At 46.0% G+C, this 20,836-nt stretch overlaps 1 protein-coding gene across 1 annotated transcript in view; it reads right to left on the reverse strand.

Moving 5' to 3' along the window:
- Plch1 (phospholipase C eta 1) overlaps window positions 1–20,836 on the reverse strand; it is a 191,946-nt gene that overhangs the window by 3,176 nt on the left and 167,934 nt on the right. The window contains exons 13-23 of the mRNA XM_058574872.1: window positions 18,323–18,394; window positions 14,759–14,838; window positions 12,803–12,900; window positions 10,009–10,188; window positions 9,821–9,928; window positions 9,156–9,280; window positions 6,159–6,243; window positions 4,383–4,529; window positions 4,089–4,168; window positions 3,122–3,181; window positions 2,338–2,692 (exon numbers count right to left, since the gene is read on the reverse strand). Coding sequence (XP_058430855.1) covers window positions 2,338–2,692; window positions 3,122–3,181; window positions 4,089–4,168; window positions 4,383–4,529; window positions 6,159–6,243; window positions 9,156–9,280; window positions 9,821–9,928; window positions 10,009–10,188; window positions 12,803–12,900; window positions 14,759–14,838; window positions 18,323–18,394 — 1,390 coding nt within the window. The remainder of the gene's footprint in view (window positions 1–2,337; window positions 2,693–3,121; window positions 3,182–4,088; window positions 4,169–4,382; window positions 4,530–6,158; window positions 6,244–9,155; window positions 9,281–9,820; window positions 9,929–10,008; window positions 10,189–12,802; window positions 12,901–14,758; window positions 14,839–18,322; window positions 18,395–20,836) is intronic.

Consider the following 20,836-nt stretch of genomic DNA (forward strand, 5'->3'; position numbering starts at 1 on the left):
TGAAGAATGTAAATCTGTTACACTGTGACAATATCAGTATGGATTGCATAGGCTTGCAACAGTGTCTGTGTGATGGATACATGGAAAATATACTGATAGGAACTCGCTGCCGCTTCCTTTTGAATGTCTATTACATCAGCCAGGGATGTAATATGCATTGTCCAAGACACGTCAATGAGTTACCGTACTCTCACGGTGAGGATTACCTTCTGGTGCTTCCTATTCAGATTTGTACTACACAGAAGCATGGCAATAAAAACAGAACAAGACAGCTCTGTTAAAGAAAGCATTGCAGTACCTGTAAGCAAGAAGCTATAAGCTTTCAAAGTCACACCTGTATCAGCACAGAGTCACAAACAGCAACATTTAAAAACCACCTTGGCAAAAGATGTAATTTAGCCCATTAATTTCTAAGACAAGTGGAAGGTACAGTAAATGCAGGAAGCTATGAGGATCTGTCATAAAGATAAGGAAGTGTTCATCAATTCTATGTCGTTACTAATATCTGATATTTTGTTGGTCATATTTTTATTTCTAGTAAGCAGATATTATATGGTGTTCTCCTTTAAGAATGGTAGGAAGATGTCAGGCACAGAAAGGAAAATGGTAAAAACCACAGTTCACAGTAACCTGGGACCTCCTTATGGCCAAGACAACATTAAGTGAGTGATTATACTTCATCAGACTTTCTATTTTTGTGGAGAGGAGGGCACCAGGGATTGAACCCAGGGGTACTTAACCACTGAGCCACATTCCTGGCCCTTTTTTATTTTGAGTCAGGGGCTCACTATGCTGCTAGGGCCTCACTAAGTTGTTGAGGCTGGCTTTGAACTCACGATCCTCCTGCCTTAGCCTCCAGAGCCATGGGGATGACAGGTATGCACCACTACACCCAGCTTGATCACACTTTCTTAATGCCTTCTAAGACTTTTAGAGTCACCATATACAAGAGAGAATTTAACTTCTTACTGAATATTTTCCTGAGAAATTCTTTATCATAAAAATTTCTAAACCCCCCCAAATTATAAACAATTAAATATCCCAGGATGTCACTGTTCAGAGATGGTCACTGTAGCTTTTGCAGAGGGATACAATAATGTCTGGCATTCTGTATTCACTTTTTTGCTACAATACAACCTGAATCACTGAATGACTAGGAATTGCTCCAGATTGTCATAAGCTCAATAGATAAGACTCAGTTATATAACTATTTTGAAATGTTGCTTTCTAACTCACCTAAATGGTATTAACATCTCAATTGTAGTATAAACAAGGTAAAATATTACCCATTTCTATTGAGCACAATTTTATCTTCCTAAAGATAGGGCTTTGAAATAAAGTTTACAGGACATATTTCATCTCTTCTCTGCCTCTGCTCTAGCAAAACTTCAAACATTTAAACTCCCTTTTTCTCCTTCAAATAAATGGTTCAAGAATTGGTTTTTCTCCCTTGAATATCTTACAATAAAAACTGACATAAGTAAAATGAGAAAACAGACCATTAAAACTAATTTGATAAGAGCAAAGTTTGCTAAAGTAATCAAGTATCACTGTCTGCTTGTGTGAGACAATTCTGATTTAACTAAAATATATTTGTTCCAGAGACATCAGATGGATGTAATTTTGGCCCTTAAGTTACGTAGAATGGGACAGAGAGTCACAGACACAAGTCAAGAGCCCTTTGTCACCTTGAAATACAGTGAACACTCTTTATCGAGTTCTGGAGATGAATCTGTAATACATTCAAATTAAGGAAAATATGGTAGTGCCTGACCCTTATGCTTGTGGAGCCTATGACCAGGCCGGAGCCATAGTCAGGCCTCCATCTTGGTCAATACCCAAGACCAGGGAGGTAAGATCCAAGAAAACATTGCTTCAAACATCTCTGGAGGAAGCAAAGATTTTAAGTGAGGAGTTAGCTTGCTTTTACCATCTTGTTTTCTTTCCCCATAAACACTTTCAATCACAGAAATGTGTATGTGGTGGGGAAAGTAATACAACCATATTCAACCTCAGAAGTCAATATAGTTCTATTCAACCTCAGAACCACCAGTAACTATGGTACCACCTGGAGGTGTTGCCTCCCTCTATCACAGACCCGCAACCTCCAGGCCAACACGTGATGGCCCCCCTGGCCTTCATTGTCAATATCAAATGGCAATGCTATTGTAGGGCTTGAGGTGAGGGGGTCATAGCACTTTTACCACTGTCCTCCCCAAAGTGTGAAACATACCAAATCATCTACTTTTCAGTATATTGCACTTTGTCTACAGAATGTCAACCCTGTCATGATGGAATAGAGGCTGAAATGCAGGGAGAGAAACCAAAGTCTCTTACCCAGAGAGTTGTCTTTCCCATCAGGGTCTTTGGTCGTTTCGGATGCAGACAACGACAAAGCCCCCAGGAGACTTTTGTCCACGGGCATAGAGACAGGGCGGGCTTGCAAGCTCCGTGTGGTCCTCCTCAGGATGCCGTCCTGCTCTCTTGTGGCCTCCGACACCGAGTCCTTGATCTCCACCACTTCCTGGAAGCCCATCTTGCTCTTCTTCCTGCCTTTGGCTGGGGCGCTAGCCGTGCGACGCAGGATTCTGTCTCCAATCGATCGTTTCCGAACGTAATGGGAGCTGCTCTCTGAAGAGGTGTGCCTGGGATTCTTATTGAACAGCCCCTTCAGGCCCTGCAGCTGCCTATTCTGAAGACACAAAAGGACCCACCAGAAAGTCAGCACATGTGATCACACCAACCACTCGCTTTTGAAATGACAGCTCCATGAAAAATGAACACAAAACGAGGTTTTACAGCCACTGAAGGAAACTCAAACCAAGAAGACAGCCGCTCACAGCAGGTATGCACACGGGCATGCACATCCCGCCAGCCTCACATCTGTGGGGGAGGCAGCCTCCAGCCTCACCACCAACCTGTCCCAGGAGCCTCCTGCCCAGAGATGCGGGTGGGAAGGTTCCCACAGTGAACAGCCTGCCACAGACGTCAGCTGCCCTGAAGCAACAGATGCGTGTTTCAAAGTGGGAAGCGGGAAGATGGAGTGACGTGAGGAAGCATGCCATGTGACCACCCAGAGAGAAACAGGCCCGCAAGAACAAAGACCATGCGGAGCAACTACCTTGGTGGCTCCTAGAAAGTGCAATATAGTGTAACTGGGGTTGAGGATCAGAGGGCTCCACTGCAGGGAAGAACAGAGACACAACAGAACATGGTCTGCGCTCACTCCAGAAGACAAAACCAGGAGATAAGGGAGATAACGCGCAGGCTTCCTTCAACCCTTCTCCCAGCATTTCCTCCCTTGGGTTTTGTCACAGTGATAGTAAGACTAGCCACACTGCTGCGTAGTCATGACACGCAGCAGTGTGGACAGTCTTACAGGGTAACAGAAGCCATGGGGGCCTCTGAGCAGTAGCAGGCCACGCTTTCTGTAAAGAGGAGCACTGGACACACCACGGCTCTAGCCGGTGCTTTCAATCCCTCCAAGTCCCGTCTGGGTTTGAAAATCCACCACACCAGGCCTCCATCACTGGGCACGACCCAGGGAACTGCCTGTCAATCTGCAGGCCTCAATTTCCCTCTGCAAATGAGGACAGCAGCAGCCGGAGAAAACTAAAATATACTCCTGGGTTCTTTTAAGTACTATGAATGGTTTCAAATCCATTTACAATTTTTAGGTTTTCAGTTAACACCAGCATCAAGTGAACGCATCCTGCCTAGGACTGGCCAAGGTCCCAGCCCAGTGTGCGCAGGTGAGGCATCAAGAGACTAAACATTGCCCCCTGCAGCTGCCTGGGGCTTTCTAAGGATTAAAATGAAATTCAATAAAATTTACCATTTGACTGATTACCTGAGAATTCAACAGGGCCCTCAGGTGTAAGGAATGAACACCTGCCCCTGAACAGTGGAGATAGCAAGGGCGGGTGGGGATAGGGCTGGGACAGCAGGCTGGGTTTGCTGGGCTTCCCCACCGTTTTCCATTAAAGAGCAGCTTGTCAAATGTGCATGTTCCTCTGGTGCAATCTGCCAGTCGGTGACTTTGTTTAGGACCACGTTACTGTGGCTTTAAGACCCAGGGTCTTTCTCACCTTTCCATAGATTTCATTGATTGTTATGTGGACAAATATGGATGCTTCTGTGAGTCCTTCCAAATAGACATGCCGATAGCCTAAGAAAAGCAAAGAGAGTTGTCACCTCTTAGTGGAACTTGCATTTGGCTTTCCTGGAACTTGACTGCAGTTATTTACATTTTGTGAAGCACAGTAACAGTCACAGTTATTTCATGACACATACACCATAGGTCCTGTAAACCAGGTCCCATGTTAAATCTTCCAGAGAAAAAGGAATGGTCAGTACAGAGAGAAAAGGCCACTCATACCTACCGGGCACTAAGCTGCTGAAGGTCACAGTCCTTTGTCCCACAAAGTCTCGCCCAATGGGATCGTGATCCCATACCAGGAACCGCACCAAAGCTATTTCCGGCATGTGCACTGTAAATGTCAGGGTTTCTTCCCACACAGGGTTAAATCCTCAGAGAAACAGGAAGAGAGAAATCAGAACAGCTGAGGGCTTTCCTGGAAACGAGCGGCAGCATGTCTGCAGAGCAGACACTGAAAATTGCTTGCAATGGTTATTAGAGCCGTGAAGATGACCAAGCCATTCCAGGATGTCCTACCGAAGCCAAGCCTCGGAGTTGACCCCACTGCCAGAAAATAATGGGTAAGAAAATTGCCTGTAAATGATCATATCAATTCCATTAATCTCTGATGCCCAACTGTAGGGGAAGCACTTTAATATTCAGAATGCTTCAGTAAGTTCCGAAATTGTAACAGTGATCTGAGAATATTTTAGCAAAAACAAAAAAGAATGTTTCCTCCCAAGAGATGAGGCTTCTCTCCCACATAGTAACCACCAAAGACCTTCGCATGAGTTGCTTTGCAGTTAACATTGTTACACATATACTGTCCCCCTTCATTCCTACAGCAACCCTCAAAGAGTGGCTGGGTAGGATCTGTGGTCCCCAGAATGGTGATATCTAAGAAGTGGGGCTTGGAGAAAGGTCATCAGATCACTGGGGGTATTGCCCTGGGGAAAATCTGATGTTGTTCCTATGGGACCTCGGTCAGCAACCCAGAAGGCTGGTATGAAAAAACAAGCCTGGCCCTGCCCTGCTCTCCTACTTCCTGTGCTCCCCTATCATCTCCTACTTCTCCGATGTGTTCCTGCCATATGACTCAGCCAAAGGAACTCTTTTGCTATTTGGACTTTCAGTCTCCAAATTTGTGAGCTAAACAAACCTCTTCAGGTAATGAGGCTCAGGCATTTTGTTATAGCAATAGAAAACAGACTATGACAAATACTAAAAGGCAAAAACACATTTATTTGTTGGTGAAATCTTCTCAGATAATTATAAAAACCAATAGAAATTTAAGTACTCTATTAAATAGTTTCTGGTTTTCCTTCCTAAAAAGTGGAAATATGTCTTGTTAAATGTACGTATTCAGGAGGTATCAACCACTTTGCCCTATAAAAAATCCTCAAGCTAATGAAATAATTATAGGCTAAAAATCACTGAGAGGTTCCTCCTGAACAATAGAGGAGATTCTCTTTTTGTTGACTTTGTAATGACCTCTCAATTACATCTGTGACTAAGAAAAGAAAGAATAATTTATTGAGCACTGGTAGGAAAATACAGTATAGGAAGATGGCTTTCTTAAGCATCTTACTTGATAAATAAGAAGTGTGACCTGCTCTTAACTGCCACCCATCAAGGTCTCCTGATGAACCACAAATTCCTCAAATGTTTTGATGAACGTGGTTTAAAAATTATTTTAGCATATTAACAACTAAAGATTGAGAAAAAATAGGTATGTAAAATGTTTACCCAATGGATGAACAAACACATAAAATTTTAGACTACAAAGAGAAAAACTCTTTATGAGAAAAACGTGGCCCAACGGCCACAGCACACATTGGGGAAGTAAGCTCCCCAGCACACGCTGAGCTTATCTTTAGCTTCACATCCCCACAAACTAAACAATGGCAATTGCAGGTCCTAGGAATGTGCTGCTCTACTAAACAGGAAGAATTTTCTCTTTCCAGGAAGATTCTAGTTCTAGAACATTCTTGCCATGAGCCAGCCCAGGTCTTCCCCTTACCATTGTCGTCCACCACTCGAGTCTGATCTTTACAGCAGTCTACTGGCAGTCCGATAATCTCAACCTCAACAAACGGGTCGATGATCTATGAGTGCAAAGAAAGTATCGTTAAAAACAATACATGTCAGGCTGGGGCTGTAGCTAGTGGTGGCGTGTTTGCCTCATGGGGGTGAGGCCCTGGATTTGGGCCTCAGCACCACATCAAAATAAATAAGTAATAAATAAAGATATTGTGCCCATCTACAACTTAAAAAATAAATACACGTCGACCCGAGGGCTCGTTATTTTGGGAATATTGGCTATAATGTCCGCATCTCAACAGTAACTAATTTTACTAGGCAGTTGCTAGGTGTAGCAGAAGCAGATACAGGAGGCAGGAATAACAGAAAGGATGCTAAATCATTGTTAGGTGATATTTGCCAACGTTGCATACACTCTACCCATGAACCTACAATTTCAGCCCAGGATCCATACCCAAGAGAAAAGAGGTTTGCCCAAGGACAGATGCTCTTGGTGGCTGTATCCCTAACAGTGGAGCATTGGAAGCCACCTGGATGTACCATGGGAGATGACTCACTGTGGAATAGCCATTCAATAATGTTATACAAAAATTTAAAAACAGAACAAAATACTGCCTTGTGGACATAATGGTGGGAAGTCAGACGTAAATGAGAATCCGTTTACATCAAGTTGTCAGTAGGAAAACCCACTCTGTTGCCATGGGGCTGGCGTTCACTATGGGGTTGGGGGAGATGCCAAGGTGGGAGGTGGGTGGGGGCTTCCTAGGCCCCGGATGTACTCTTGACCTGGGTGGCTTAGAAACCCATTAAGCTGTCCATTTTTATATATACACAATCAATTTAACTTCTTTAAGGCATATATATATATATATATATATATATATATATATATATATATATATATATATATTTTAATGTAAACTTAAAAGTATTAAGATTAAAAAGGTTAAAGTTTAAACACATATGCACATCTCATCTGCTGCACACCCTCCGTCCAGGTAGGAGGCTGCTTGCTGGTCCTCTGTGAGTGCTCCTCTGTGGGGCAGGTCCTGGGCGATGAGCAGGGAGGAAACAAAGACCCAAGACCAGGGGGAGCTGCCCTGGGAAGGCCTAACAGGGAGTGCCCTGGACGCACAGGAGCATTTAGGAGCTCGGAGAGTGCTGTTGTGGGAATCCAAGGGTAGCCGTTGCGGGGACCAAGGGCTGAGCCATGACAGGAAACAAGGGGACTAGGCTAGGCACAGTCCTTTTCATTTACTAAACACAGGATCATAGTTCACTCTTCGTCTATGACTTGTTTTTTATGCCACCATGTTTTCCCTTGAACCGAGCTTTGTGGTAACCTGGCTGCTGGGATTCTGGAGGACCTAACGAAAACATCTCTGGCCTAAGAATCCAGCACCGCAGGGCTGGAGAGCCACCTACTGCCTAAGATGGGGGATCTGGTGCTGGCTTGGGTGTGTCCTGTGACTGTGAGCTTCAGCTTCCGCGTCTGTGAGCCTGAGAGCCACGTCTACCTCATCCCCTGTAATCAGGTGAGACCCCCACAACACTGGACCCAGAAAAAGGGAGCAAGGCTGGGGAGACTCCAGAGGCAGAAGTCCCCAGAGCCGGTGGCTGCAGAGATGTGTGCTACAAGTGGGATAACTGTCCCACAAAGGCCCCAGTGTTTAGAGCTTGGTCCCCAGGGAGACGCTGTAGGGAGGTGGTGGGACCCTTGAAGAGGACTTTGGGGCAGGTCCTTAGGTCACTGAAGTGTTCCCTGGCAGGGGGATGTCCTTGCTCCTCCTCTTCATTTTGGTTTCCTCCTGATAAGGTGAGCAGTGTCCTTATGCCAGTCCTCCCACCAGGACATGCAGCCTCAACAGAGGCTCAAAGCAGAGGGGCCAACCAATCACAGCCTCCTAAGGCTCAGGCAATAACAGAATGGCATCAAATCAAAACGCTTCTGCACAGCAGGAGACAAAAGCATGAACAGAGTCTAGAGAATGGGAGATCCTCAGATAGGGGATTAATATCTAGAAGACACCAAAGAACTCAGAGAACTTAACCGCCAAGACCCGAAATTCCAATCTATACATGGGCAAATGAACTAAAGAGACACTTCTCAAAAGAAGAAAAGACATGGCCAACAAACATGAAAAACTGTTCAACATCTGCAGCAATCGGGGAAATGTGAATCAAAACCACACTGAGATTTCATCTGACTCCAGTTAGAATGGCAGCCCTCAAGAATACAAACAATATGCTGGAGAAGATGTGGAGGAAAAGGAGCACTGTAACACAGCTGGTGGGATTGCAAATTAGCACAACCACTCTGGAAATCAGCACGGAGGTTCCTCAAAAGACAAGGCATGGACCCATCATATGACCCAGCTCTAGCACTTCATGGCATCTACCCTGAAGAATTACAGCCATCATGCGACAGGGACACATGCACACCCCTGTGTACGGAGCACAGCTGGAGTGATGGACCAGCCCTGGGAGGAAGGACTCTAGCACAGGAAGGGCCAACAGGTGGGGAGAAGATGGGCCAAGAAGGCCAGGATCAGCTGTGAGCCAGTGACCCTGGGGAAGGAGGCTGTGGTCACAGAGGGCAGCATTTCCACTGGACCACAGAGGTGCCGCAGGAGACAAGGAGCACGTGGATGGCAGGAGGTGAGAAGTGTGAGAGGATGGACTGGTTCTTGGATGGTGGCTCTGTCAGGAATGAAACCGTCCTCTGCACCTGTCATCATTGCCAGGGTCAGTCTTGAACCCCGGGAGAGCTGGCTATCAGGGACTCAAGCCCCCAACATAGGCACGGTCCAGCAGGCACTGTGTGACGTGCCAGTGTGTCCACACCAGAGGAGCTGAGGCCGGCGCCCACCTATGAACACAGCTGTGCACACACGCCCAACTACGTTTCAGAGGAAACACCAACAGGATGGAACAATCTCACCACGAGCCCTCGGACACTCAGGGCCCCCGGGCTCACCTCACCGCGGTCTCCGAACATAGAGTCTGGAGGCTTGGGCAGCTGCTGTCCACTGATCACTTTCAGGATGAGCTGCTTTTTGGGGTTGGCAGGAAGTGGATCTCCAGAGAAAGGGTTGAAAGTACCTAGGCCAAGAGAAGCGGAGGCCAGTCAGTGGGAGGAAATACACAGAGTCAAGCTCGCAAAACAAAGAATATGCGCAAGTCATGAGTGTGTCCTGGGACAATGGAGTCATCACATATCTGGGGCTCAGCTTGTGCCAGAGGCTGTGCCAGCTGGGTCTCATCAATACCCATGCCCCAGAGGCTCTGATGGCCCAATAGGAAGCCATGACTGCAGTGCCACCAGGATGCGCAGGAAGAGGAGCCCTCTCATGTTCTATACAGCACAGCAGGACAACCATGTTGGCAACATATTTCAAAATAGCTAGGAGACGATTTTGAATGTTCTCAATACAAAGAAATAAGTCTGAGGAGGCAGATATGCCAAGTACCCTCATCGAATCATTACATAATGCTGCACCCCATCAACATGTACAATTACTACATGCCAATTAGAAGTAAAAATAATTTTTGAAGCTGTGTTGCACAACACTGGGGTCTCACGAGGGCATCCTTTGACAGAGTTCACCTGCACTGAGAGACACAGCTGAAGTTCACGCCCACCTTTGCACATTTGCTGGGGCTTGAGGACGTAGCCGCAGTTGCCATTGGTCTTGAACTTGGCGCGGTTCAACTGCATCATTCGCCCTTCGGACTGGTAGTTGAGTGCCACTGTGCAAGTTCAAAGTTTGAGAGAGTTAGGTAAGGCGGGCGGCAGTCAGAGCACAGAGCGCAGCTCTAGAGGCACGCACCTAGCTGGCAGCCCGCATTCCAGTAGGGCAGAGGGTTGAAGTTACTGGAGTCGATGCGGTAGGCCGAGGGGTAGATCCTCGTGAGCTGCTTTTGGTTGTAGACCATGAACTGCTCGGATTTCTGCTGAACCACCTGATGCGCTCTCGTTTCACTGAAGGATAACACATTTCCCGTGGTTCCTGGTGGTTTTCAATAAAGAAAATAGAAAAGTGAGAACTGCAGAAAATAAGCATCCCTTACAAAAGACTACAATTTCAGTGTTCACAGAAAGCAGTGAAAAGGCAGACTCCCTCTGCTCCGTGAAGAACCTTAGTCTTACTAAATTCAACAGAGTCTAGCTGCAAGGAACAATTCACACATGGTGGCACCCCCCAAAATCAGACCAGGCTCAGCCACCCCACCCACCTCATGGGCAGGTCTGGTTAGAGTCAGAGTAAAGAATGTGACACACAGAAAGGCAACTGAGGCAGGCAGCCCAGGTAGTACAGCTCTCGTCTGTCATGTGAGCGGTCACCACTATGACTGGCCAAGACTTGGCTACTGTCACAATGGTAGGTTACAGTCTGTTTGCATATCACGTGAGGATGCAGTTCACTCACTACACATGGAGAAACCATAGGACAAAATTAAATCATCCATGAAGGCAATTTTAGACCAAAGTCGATTCATTTAACACCAGGGTAGAAAGGATTCCTGGCTAAGAAAGACCCATAAAATTCCATTCCTCTGACTCTTTTGCCAATCTAAGGCCAAATCAGAACTGTGCACTTGGTAAGGCACCTGTCCATATCTGGGTCCATCTTCCAGTAACACATGGCTACCTGGTTAGCATGAGAGGTAAGAAAGAAAAACTATTTCTAGATGCATGACTCAAACAGATAAAGACCACAATGGAGAAATAAAACTACGTTCCTAACTTATCCCTGATAACCGTGGACATTCATTTAAAAGGCACGTGTGAAACATGCCCTAACTGATAACATCCAGGGTCTGAGAAAGTAAAGGAAAAAGACCATCAAGGAAAAAATCAAAGTTGAGGTTTAAAGCTGATTTGAATAGAATTTGGAAGCAAGAAATAATAATGGAGAAAGGGCGATCAAAGGGCACTGAAAAGAAACACAGTTTCAGAAACAAGGATGATCATCCACTTAGCCAGGCTTATAAAATGAAAACAAGACAGGTGAAACCAGGTGCCACCTTTTCCAAGGTCTCTGTGTTGACTATCATGGAAGGTTGGGGTTGAGGGCACTTCAAGTTTGGGGGTCATGATGATGTAAACCTCCACATATACCCCACCCTTTCTTCTCAAGCCCACATTCTGAACCGTGTTTACCGTGCCCTATCACCGCTCCTTCACAAATCTCCAAACCCCATCCCTAAACTGACCACTCCTATGTCTTCTGGGCCTGCTGGAAAAGAGCAGGCCAGAGGGAGACCCACACGTGCCCACAACTGGACGGAGATAGAAGGTCCTTGAAACCAGGAGATGAACTCTGGCATTGCCGAGCCAAGTGGGCCTGAACCACAGCTAGACTGGACATGTTTGTTGGCACACACGGCCCCTCAGGTACCTGCTGTCCCCAGGGTTACTAACAGAATTGTGTCATTTTGCACAAGGATAAGGTACACATTATCTATTGCTCATTTTGTGGCTTAAAAAAAAAAAAAAAACAAAGACAAAAACAGCTGAAGTTTAAGAGCTAAACAGTACCAAAGATTATTTTCCATTCAGCCAATAGGTTTATGTTTCCCAAAGGCAATTACCTGAAAGATTCATTCTCTAAGCCAAATGTACCTTTAACTTCATTCAACTGAGTTTATTTTTGAGCTGTGGGCAATTTTAAAAATGTGTATTCACTTGCTGAGAATCTTAAGGTTTCTCATAATCTCACATGTGAAATCAATTAAATCTTGAATAGCTGTCACCATCTGAAGAAGGAATCAACTCCAAGAGGAAGAAAGACAATTTCTATTCTTCAAATAGAAAAAGACAGACTCATGGAGCACACAGCACAGAAGAAGTCATAGATGATGAATCCTGAAGATTTCGGGGACCCAAGCCTCACCACTGAGCTGCTGAGAAACTGGAGACTCTGATCTACATTCCATTTTCACTAAAATCAAAATTAGTTTGAAGCACCAAGTGGCCATAGGTTATTTCAATATGCATTCCATAACTCCATGGAATAGAAGACAAAGGAAAGAAGCAAGCAGAAGGCAAATCAAGGGTGAGAGAAGGCTGTGACTAGAATTTCTCAGCTCAATATGGCAACTGCGAAATTGAAAAAAAAAAAGAGTCGGTCCTACTGAAGTTTCTGCTTTGTGTGAAAACTTCAGTCTATGGATTAAACTACTTTGATCAAAGTCAAAACTTTCAGTGAAAAAATGCAGGGCCTTCCAAAGTGCTAGTTTAGCCAATTAATTTGTTACTTCTTCTGGTCACTCACACTCAGAACAGCCATCTATGACCTGTTCTTCCAGGCTGGGTCTCTCCACCGTCAGGGAAAGGCCCTGCCCTCACACACTGATCTTTTCATAATACTGAAATCCTCCTTGGCCCTGTGGGAACCTTCTCTGCCTGCCTGCGTGTCAATCAGGCACCACCATTATCAAGACAGCCCTCCACGGGAGCTCAGACCTATATCAGCAATCATTTTCCTGACACTCAGATCAGATTCTACACAGTCCCAGGAATGTGCAGCGGTGATAGGATTAGCAAAGAATTAATTCAGAATTGACAAAGAAAGGTCAAGAGTGTTTCCACGGAATGGAATGAAAACTCTCCATCCTTACCGTCGTCCACTATGTCCTGGGCAGCCACGGAGTTTGTGTAGACCACCAGGTCGGAGAGCTCCCGGCACAGCTTCATGGTCTTCCTCCTGCGGCCCAGCCTGTGGAGCACACACCCGCGATCCGGGACATGTTAGAGCTGCAAAGGCTCAACTATGGGCTCCCCCACTTTCTCTACTTAAGAGAACAAATAAGGACCTTGCCTGGTCCTGGTGGAGCCGGGAGGAGAACCCAGCGTATCCCAGCTGGGTGCCCCTTCCACCACATGTCCTACGAGGTGTTACCCGCGGCTCTGCCATTCACACCGGCTTCCCTTACACTGGTGGGTTCTATTGTGAAGAGCTTGGACCCTCCACCCCACACACCTGGGGGCAACTGCAGGGAAGGCAACAGAAACCCTGCACTGTGGGCCAAAGATGATATGCCTAAAAGGGAAGGCGCAGCCATTTTCATGGTGATGGCCTTATAAACATGTAATTACAAGTCTTTTTTTTTCTTTATACTTTTTTTTCATATATTTTTTTCTTTTTTCTTTTTGGGTACCCAAGATTGAACCCAGGGACATTCAGCCACGGAGCCACATCCCCAACCGGTTTTTAATTTTTTATTTTGAGACAAGGTCTTGCTAAGTTAGACCTCTCTAAGTTGCTGAGGTTGGCTTTGAACTTGAGATTATCCTGCCTCAGCTTCCCAGGCTGCTGGGATTGCAGGTGTGCACCACTGTGTCTGGTTTCATCATATTCTTTAACTTTCTTAAAACTATGTGAGGTCATGATTAGAACTTACAAGACACCTCCCAGACACCTCATGTATGCATTCTGCATCAAGGGAGGCTCTTTTTAGTCTTTATTCCGGGAGTAGACCAGGTTAATGGAGTCCCAAAGGGACACCACCAGAGATGCTCGGGCTCTGGCAGCTATAATGGGCAACTCCACAACTGACTCAAGAGCAGCATGTGGCATGACTCCAGGTGATGTCCACCATGATGTCTCAGGTCAACATCACGACTGGTGTGGCTCAACACTGTCCCTCCCCTGGCTGTGTTTCAGAGGTAAGCTTTCCTCACTCCTCTGTTCAAGAACATTTATAGCAGAGGTCTTCTGGAAGGTAATGCTATTTGCCTTTATCCTTTACTAGTATCTGATTTCTGTTCCCCCAGGGAACACACTCGTAGGATCACACACGCTTTCTCTGGCCTTACTCATTAGTTACTATTTTATGTATAGATATTCTGATGGAGCTCAAATATATAGTCTAATTCAGCACTAAAGTTTCATATCTATGGGTCCCTGTGCTTCTAATTTCAACTTTCAAAATAAAGATACAGACATTCATGTATGTATTCATTCTATCAGGCTATGACACAATTTGCATTCCTTCGTGAAACTTATTGTATAAATGAAACACCAAGAAATCCCATATCAGATCATGTCACAATTTGGGTTCTATAAATATGGTCATTTCACTCATCATAAAGATTATTGGCAATAATAATTTTTAAAAACTGATAGCTAATATTTTTGAGCACTTATTTTGTGGGGCCAAGGCTGACTACACTATGCACTTAATCATTCTAATGTCCCTAAGAGAGAGACATAAACAAGGACCTCTACTTGCCCATGTGAGAGTTTGGAGGAATAGAAACGTGACATCTGGCGAGCTCAGGTCCCTGCCTCTGAATGTGAGCCCAGCACCCGTCATGCCCCTTGTCTCCAGTGGCAGCCCCTGTCCACTCATGTCCATTCCCCCTTCTCTGAAGATGCCTTTCCCCTACAGTGGCCACAGCTAGCACTTATCACCACCTCATTAAAAGCCAGGTCAGGTGACAGGTTCCCTGCACGTGCTGCTACCTTGAATCCAGTTGACCTCCACCTTTCACCTGAGCACCGTGCCCTGGGATCCACTCCTCCAGACACACACAACTGCACAACCAAGCTAGCAGCATAGAGGGCCTCCTACCTGTATAGCTGGCCAGGATTCTGCTGAGCATCCTCCTCGTCATCAGTGCTGTAGGATTTAGACCGTGACTTTGAGGTTTTCTGTCAAAAATAATCACAATAAACTTAATAAACTTACCAAATGAGGTGCATCTACAGCATAAGGGAAAATGACTGGAGACACACACACACACAGGGGCTGGGGTTTAGCTCGGTGGTAGAGTGCTTCCTAGCATGTGCAAGGCCTGGGGTTCAGTCCCCAGCACCGAACACACACCTACAACACTAACTTGGAGGGAAAAAAAACTGACCAAATATTGCAGCTCGCTTCACTGTGAATTAATAAGCACTATGAAATAATAAACCATATATATATATATATATATATATATATAAAATGATGCAGGACTGAGGATTTTGTGTTCAGAAAACTAATTTCTAAGCCATATAAAACTGAAGACTTAGGAAAACCTTATCAATCAGTCATGTATTTTGAAGTTCTCTACAAGGGTGAGGGTCAAAGTTGCGATATATAGTTAAACAATTATAAGGGGGAAATGTCGTTTCATGTAGGAAGCTCACTATTGATTAATGATAAAAGGCAGTTTGGGCGTTAAAAGAAAAAAAAAAGGAAAGAAAAAAGAAAAGAATAGTCACCATCCCTGGCTTTGATCAGTGCACTCCAGCAACCATCCAAGTCACACTATTCTTTGGAGATCATGACCCATTTTATTTCCAGTAGCACAGTGAATACCGCTGGCCCAGGATGCAGGCTGAACAGCTCCAGATGTGACATAAGGTCTTCTAGGCGGATCAGAGCTCAAACACAAAGCCTTTTGGGTACCATGTGGTTTCATCCCCGCCACTTCAGGGACAGCTCTAATCCTTAGGCAGCACACAGTACAAGTGATGGAGAGGGACCCAGTAGTTGTGAAAACTTTGCCATCAAAACCAAAAAAGCTTCCAGAGACAAAGGTAAGAACTTCAGAGTGCTCTGGACACCTGGAAGGGAGTCTATTCCCACATGCCACGACCATGTCAGCTTCCAGATTTTCTCATACCAAATAAAAGAGGCTACATGGGGGACTCAGCCACGGCCACACTGACAGGGACAGGCTGGCTTGGTTGGAACGTTCTTGCAGTTATTTATGCCTGAGCACATCTGGACGTGGGGTATCCATGTGCAGCATCCACTCTCGCGTCCAGCTCGGCCCTCAGCCATGCTCTGGATAGCTGCCCTCCCTGGCTGCCTCCAGTGTCTCTAAGGCAGGCGTGGCAACTTCTGTTTTATGGGATTACTGTTGTGATAACTGAGTGAGAGGACACAGAGGCTGTCCTGTAAGCCACACAGACAAGTTTTCAACGCAAGAGGAAATGGTACCCTTCACACAGATCCACACAGTCCTGGGTCCACACAGATCCTTCACGCTCATGACAGGTGTGCTAAACCCTCACACTACAATAGCTCAAGTGCTCCCTTACATACCCATGTTGGGAGATCATCTTAATCTTAATGATATGTTGTTTTCAGAAGTGAAAAAGTCTCAGGAGCACTTCAAGTACAAGGTCAGCTGGGGCAACTTAGCAAGACCCTGTCTAAAAAATTTTTAAAAAATAGGTCGGGGATGCACCTTAGTGAAAGATCTCTTGCTTAGTATGTGCCAGGCCCTGGATTCAATTCCTAGTAACACACACACACACACACACACACACACACACACAAAGTGAAATGAAATATTCTCTAATTCTACACATAAAGGTTAAGCTCCCCTAATCCAAAAATCAAAAATGCTCTAAAATCTGAAATGTTCTGAATGCTGACATGGCACTACAGGTGGAAGATTCCACACCTGACCCCACAAGATGGGGCACAGCCAGAACACAGGGGCACTGAAAATATTGAGTAAAATCACCTTAAGACCTTGAGTATACAGTGTATGTGAGACAGGAATGGATTTCTTGTTTAGACTTGGGTTCCATTCCCAAGATACCTCATTATGTATATGCAAGTATCCCAAAATCCTCTCTCCCAAATCCTTAATCCAAAATGTTTCTGGTTGCAAGGATTTCAGATAGAGATATTCAATCTGTAGTTAGTAATCTGAGGTATTACAATAATAAATCTGTAGTTTTTGTTATAAAAAATAAAAAGCAGAAATGAGAAATGAATCACCAATGACACATAACATCTGGAGATCTGATGATATATTTTTCATACTTTCAGTTTTGATGCATCAAAACTGGCTATTCCCCAAACCTATTTTTCTAAAATGGTTTTTCCAAAAACCCATTTTTCATATTACTTTTTTATTTAATGTTTCCATGTTGAGGTCTTCAGAGAAATCATCTTTCAATGGTTGTATAATTGCCCATTATGCAAATGAATCGTGGCTTACACAGTCTTTATGAATGAATATTTTGGCTGCTTTCAATTTGGGGTTGTCCTGACTGATTTGTCCAGCCCATTAACAAATCACCCCATTGACGGGCAGGAAATCCCAGTACGACATTTCTTACAGGAGTAGAAATGGGCTCACAGGAACCCCGGATGTAACTTGCAGTTCACAATCCCATAACTGATTTCTTGCACATTTTTTTTGCCTTTTCCATGATGTGTAACATGCATTTAGGAACACACCAGTCATAAGTGCACAAAGGGAAGCCACTCCTGCAGGGACATGGACCATCGCCTGCCCCAGAGGCAGCCCAACCCTCCGATTCACCGTCAGATTCGGCTGAAGCAAGGAGGCCCTGGCTCTCCTCATCCTACCCCACAGGGGCCTGCCTGGCTCTGAACTCCTGCACATGGAATTGAGCTGTGGTGCTCTTGGGCCTCGTGCTTATGAAGATCATCAACTGTTGCAGACAGTGTCCTTTTCATGGCTGTCAAGTACTCCCTAAGGTGAAGTTGCCCCTCCCTCATCCACTCTGCTGTGGATGGACGTTGGCCTGCTTCCTCTCAGGACTATTTATCACAAATAAAGCCCCCATAAATACGGGTTCTGTATCTAGACCTGAGCCTGACAGTGGGACTGCCACATGGCGGTGCAGCGTCAGCACACGCTATGCAACATGAGAGTCTCATAAGCCCGCACGCCCACTGGCAAAGCAGAGAGCCTGGTTTCCTGGCCTCCTCACTAGCACTTGGTGCTGTCATCTTTGTGTCACCTTGCCCTGCGGGCATGAGTGGAATCGCACCATGGTTGAAACTTGCATTTCCCAGACGGTTGAGAAGGGAGCACCTCTTCCCCTTGGCCATCTGGACAGCTGCTTGTGTGAAGCGTCTGTTGAGGCCTTTGACCCATTTTTTCAAAATGAGTTTGCCTGTCCCTTTTAGTGATTTGTAGAGACTGTTTATATATTCAGGATAGACTCCTTTCTTGGATACGTGCATTCAAAACATTCTTCTCTAGGATGCAACCTGATAACAGATGTTCTTCAGTTTTAAGGTAGTTTGAATTTTGATCTTTCCCTTTTCTGGGTCCTATTTAAGAGAGCTGCACCTATAATACCAAGGCCACCACAATGGTCTCCTGCCACCCTTCAGAAACTTCACGTTCACTGAATTCTCACTCTTATTCCATACCTTGTGCTTTCCGAAGTTGGTTATGAGGGAGCGCCCATGCGATTTCTTTCCACTCTCCTTCACATCTGGATTCTGAGTAAATAAAGGCATGACACAATTACCGCCTCTTCTTGTTTCGTCCTGAGTTCCAGCAGGAGGGCAGAAAGACCCTTCTCCCACAGGCCCTGCTCATTTCCTCCTGCTCCGCCCCTCCACTGTCCCCATGGGTCTGGCTCTGCTGCAGAAAAGGGATGCTGTCGTGGATGCAGCTGGGGCCCACAGCTCCCAGGCTCTCAGCAGGGACCCTGTGCTGGCCCTCATAGTCCTGTCCACCAGACTGTCCACAGTGCAAGTGTGAATGCCTCCTGGATGCCTGAGTGGGGACAAAGCATCTCTAGTCAAGAGGTTTAACTTTGGAAAATGACCAAGAGTCTTTAAGAGCCAAGAACAAATCTGTTGAACAAAGAAAACGGTCACACTGAACACAGCTAGGTGGGATTTTAAACACTAACAATAAGTGAAATGCAAGCATATCTATGAGGTGATAGGCAAACAAACAAACAACAGCAATCCTAAGTAAACCACGGCAAAGCTTCTCTGTTCATGGAAATGATTCCCTTGGCAGTGATCCCGGGAGAGAGCAGCAGGTTAACCACTGGACCCTGAGCAGGCGCAGTTCAGAGGAAGAAAGGACCAGATGCAAGAAGTTCTTCAGCCTGAAGGAAAACCTCATTCTTATTTTCCTTCAGGGTCTCAGGAAAAAGCACAAGCAGAACCCTGCATGGCCTAGTGATGGTCCAGACAGCAGCGGCTGCTGGCTCACTGTGGCCCTCGGAGCACCCACGGCCGTGCATTTAAGCACGTGTGCATCTGGCACAGACGGAGATCTCCACAGCACCCTGTCATTACATGCCACACAACCAGAACAGCACTGGGAAGTACCCAAGCAGTGCTAAAGACCTCAGCTCCGCACAGTCACGGGGTTCCAGGCATTGTACGCTAGGGCAACTTGTCTTCTGGAGCCCAGATTTAAAAGAAAGTGAACCATAAAACACCAGGGGATGGGTTCTGTGCATCTCTGAAACGTGAGGTTCCCTTTCCATTTTACCTGATGCGAAGTTTTCCTTAGGATCTCTTCGATTAATTGAAAAAGAAAGATGGGCTTCATTTACTTCTTCATGTCCCTTTCCAGTGGACATGATCAAGTTAGGGCAAAGGCTTCCCTCAAAGAACATGGGGAAATAACGGGCCCAGATGGGCAGCGTGAGTGCACTAAGAAGCAGAAATCAAGTGGGCCAGCCAATGTCACTTTACAGGCTCTGGGTGGCTGAATATAGATAGCTGGAGGGGACATGGCTGAGCAGTTTCGCTATCTATTGAAATTTTAAGAAAGCCCAAAATTACATGATGAACTCTAAGAACAGCAACACCGCAGCTGACCTTTAGATGGCTTGCCCAGACCCACCTGCCCTCTAACAGGAAGCAGGGGAGGAGCCGAAGCTGCCGCAAGTTCCAGGGTAAGGGTATCCTGCACCCTAGCCATGCTTCAGGAAGGACACTTACCCAGGCCTCAGGGACTGGCTCAGCACGAATGCTGGTCTATTGGTTGAGGCAGGTACAGGGCCTCACCCTCCCTGCACACGGACCCAGGGCTGCTGGCAGTCACCCAGCAACCACCAGGGAAAGGGAGCCAGACTTGGGGTGACAGTAATGGAGCAGGCAGAACACAAAGAAAGGTCCCTGATGACACTGCTGAGCCTCTGGATTGAGCCCCCTGGGGCCACTCTGCCAACAGACTTGCTAGGTCCCCAACCCAACATCTCCCTCCGTCTTCTAAGGCATTTTCAAGCAGGTTTTCTATGGAAGTGAAAGAGGCCTGAGGAACACCTTGGCTGAAGGGCTAGGCTTCTGTAAGGTTTGGAGGGCCACCAGCAATGCCAAGTGGTCCTGAAGGCCAAGCTGGTGGCCCCGCGGGGTCTTCCTCCTGCCTGGAGCCCTGCTCTCTGGAGGACAGGCAGCAGAAGCAGGGAGGGCTGTCAGCACTGCAGCCAGCCACAGGGAAGCCTTCTGGGCCACTTAAATGCCCCCAATAGCCTGCAATGACATTTAGAATCCCACTGTCCCTCTTCCTTGCCCACTTTTGTGGTATTTTTTTTATTAGGAAGCATAATAAATATCTCATCCAGGACTCAACCATTCAACAACTGTTTACAAAGCTCTCTCTAGGTCCCAGATACTAGATAAGCCAGGAAAATAACAGTTATCAGGACTGACGTGGTTCCTCTCTTCACAGAATCTACAGTCTAGACAGGAAGACAGGCGTTGAACAAATAACCGCAAATGTGCAGACAAAACCCTCAGGAAAGAAAAGACATCCAATGACTAGGAACAAAGTAAAGGGGACAGGCAGTCAAGTCCAAGGATCCAGACAGGACTCGCTAATCACACTGAGGCTGGGGTTGGACGTTCACTCAGAGGGACTGGAACGTGAGGACGACCACAGCACATAGAGAAGGTGTGGCCAGAGTGGCAGTG

Source organism: Marmota monax, unplaced genomic scaffold (genome assembly GCF_021218885.2).
Source record: "Marmota monax isolate L192 unplaced genomic scaffold, Marmota_monax_Labrador192_F-V1.1 WCK01_AAM20220418_F8-fsc00022, whole genome shotgun sequence".
NCBI lineage: Eukaryota > Metazoa > Chordata > Mammalia > Rodentia > Sciuridae > Marmota > Marmota monax.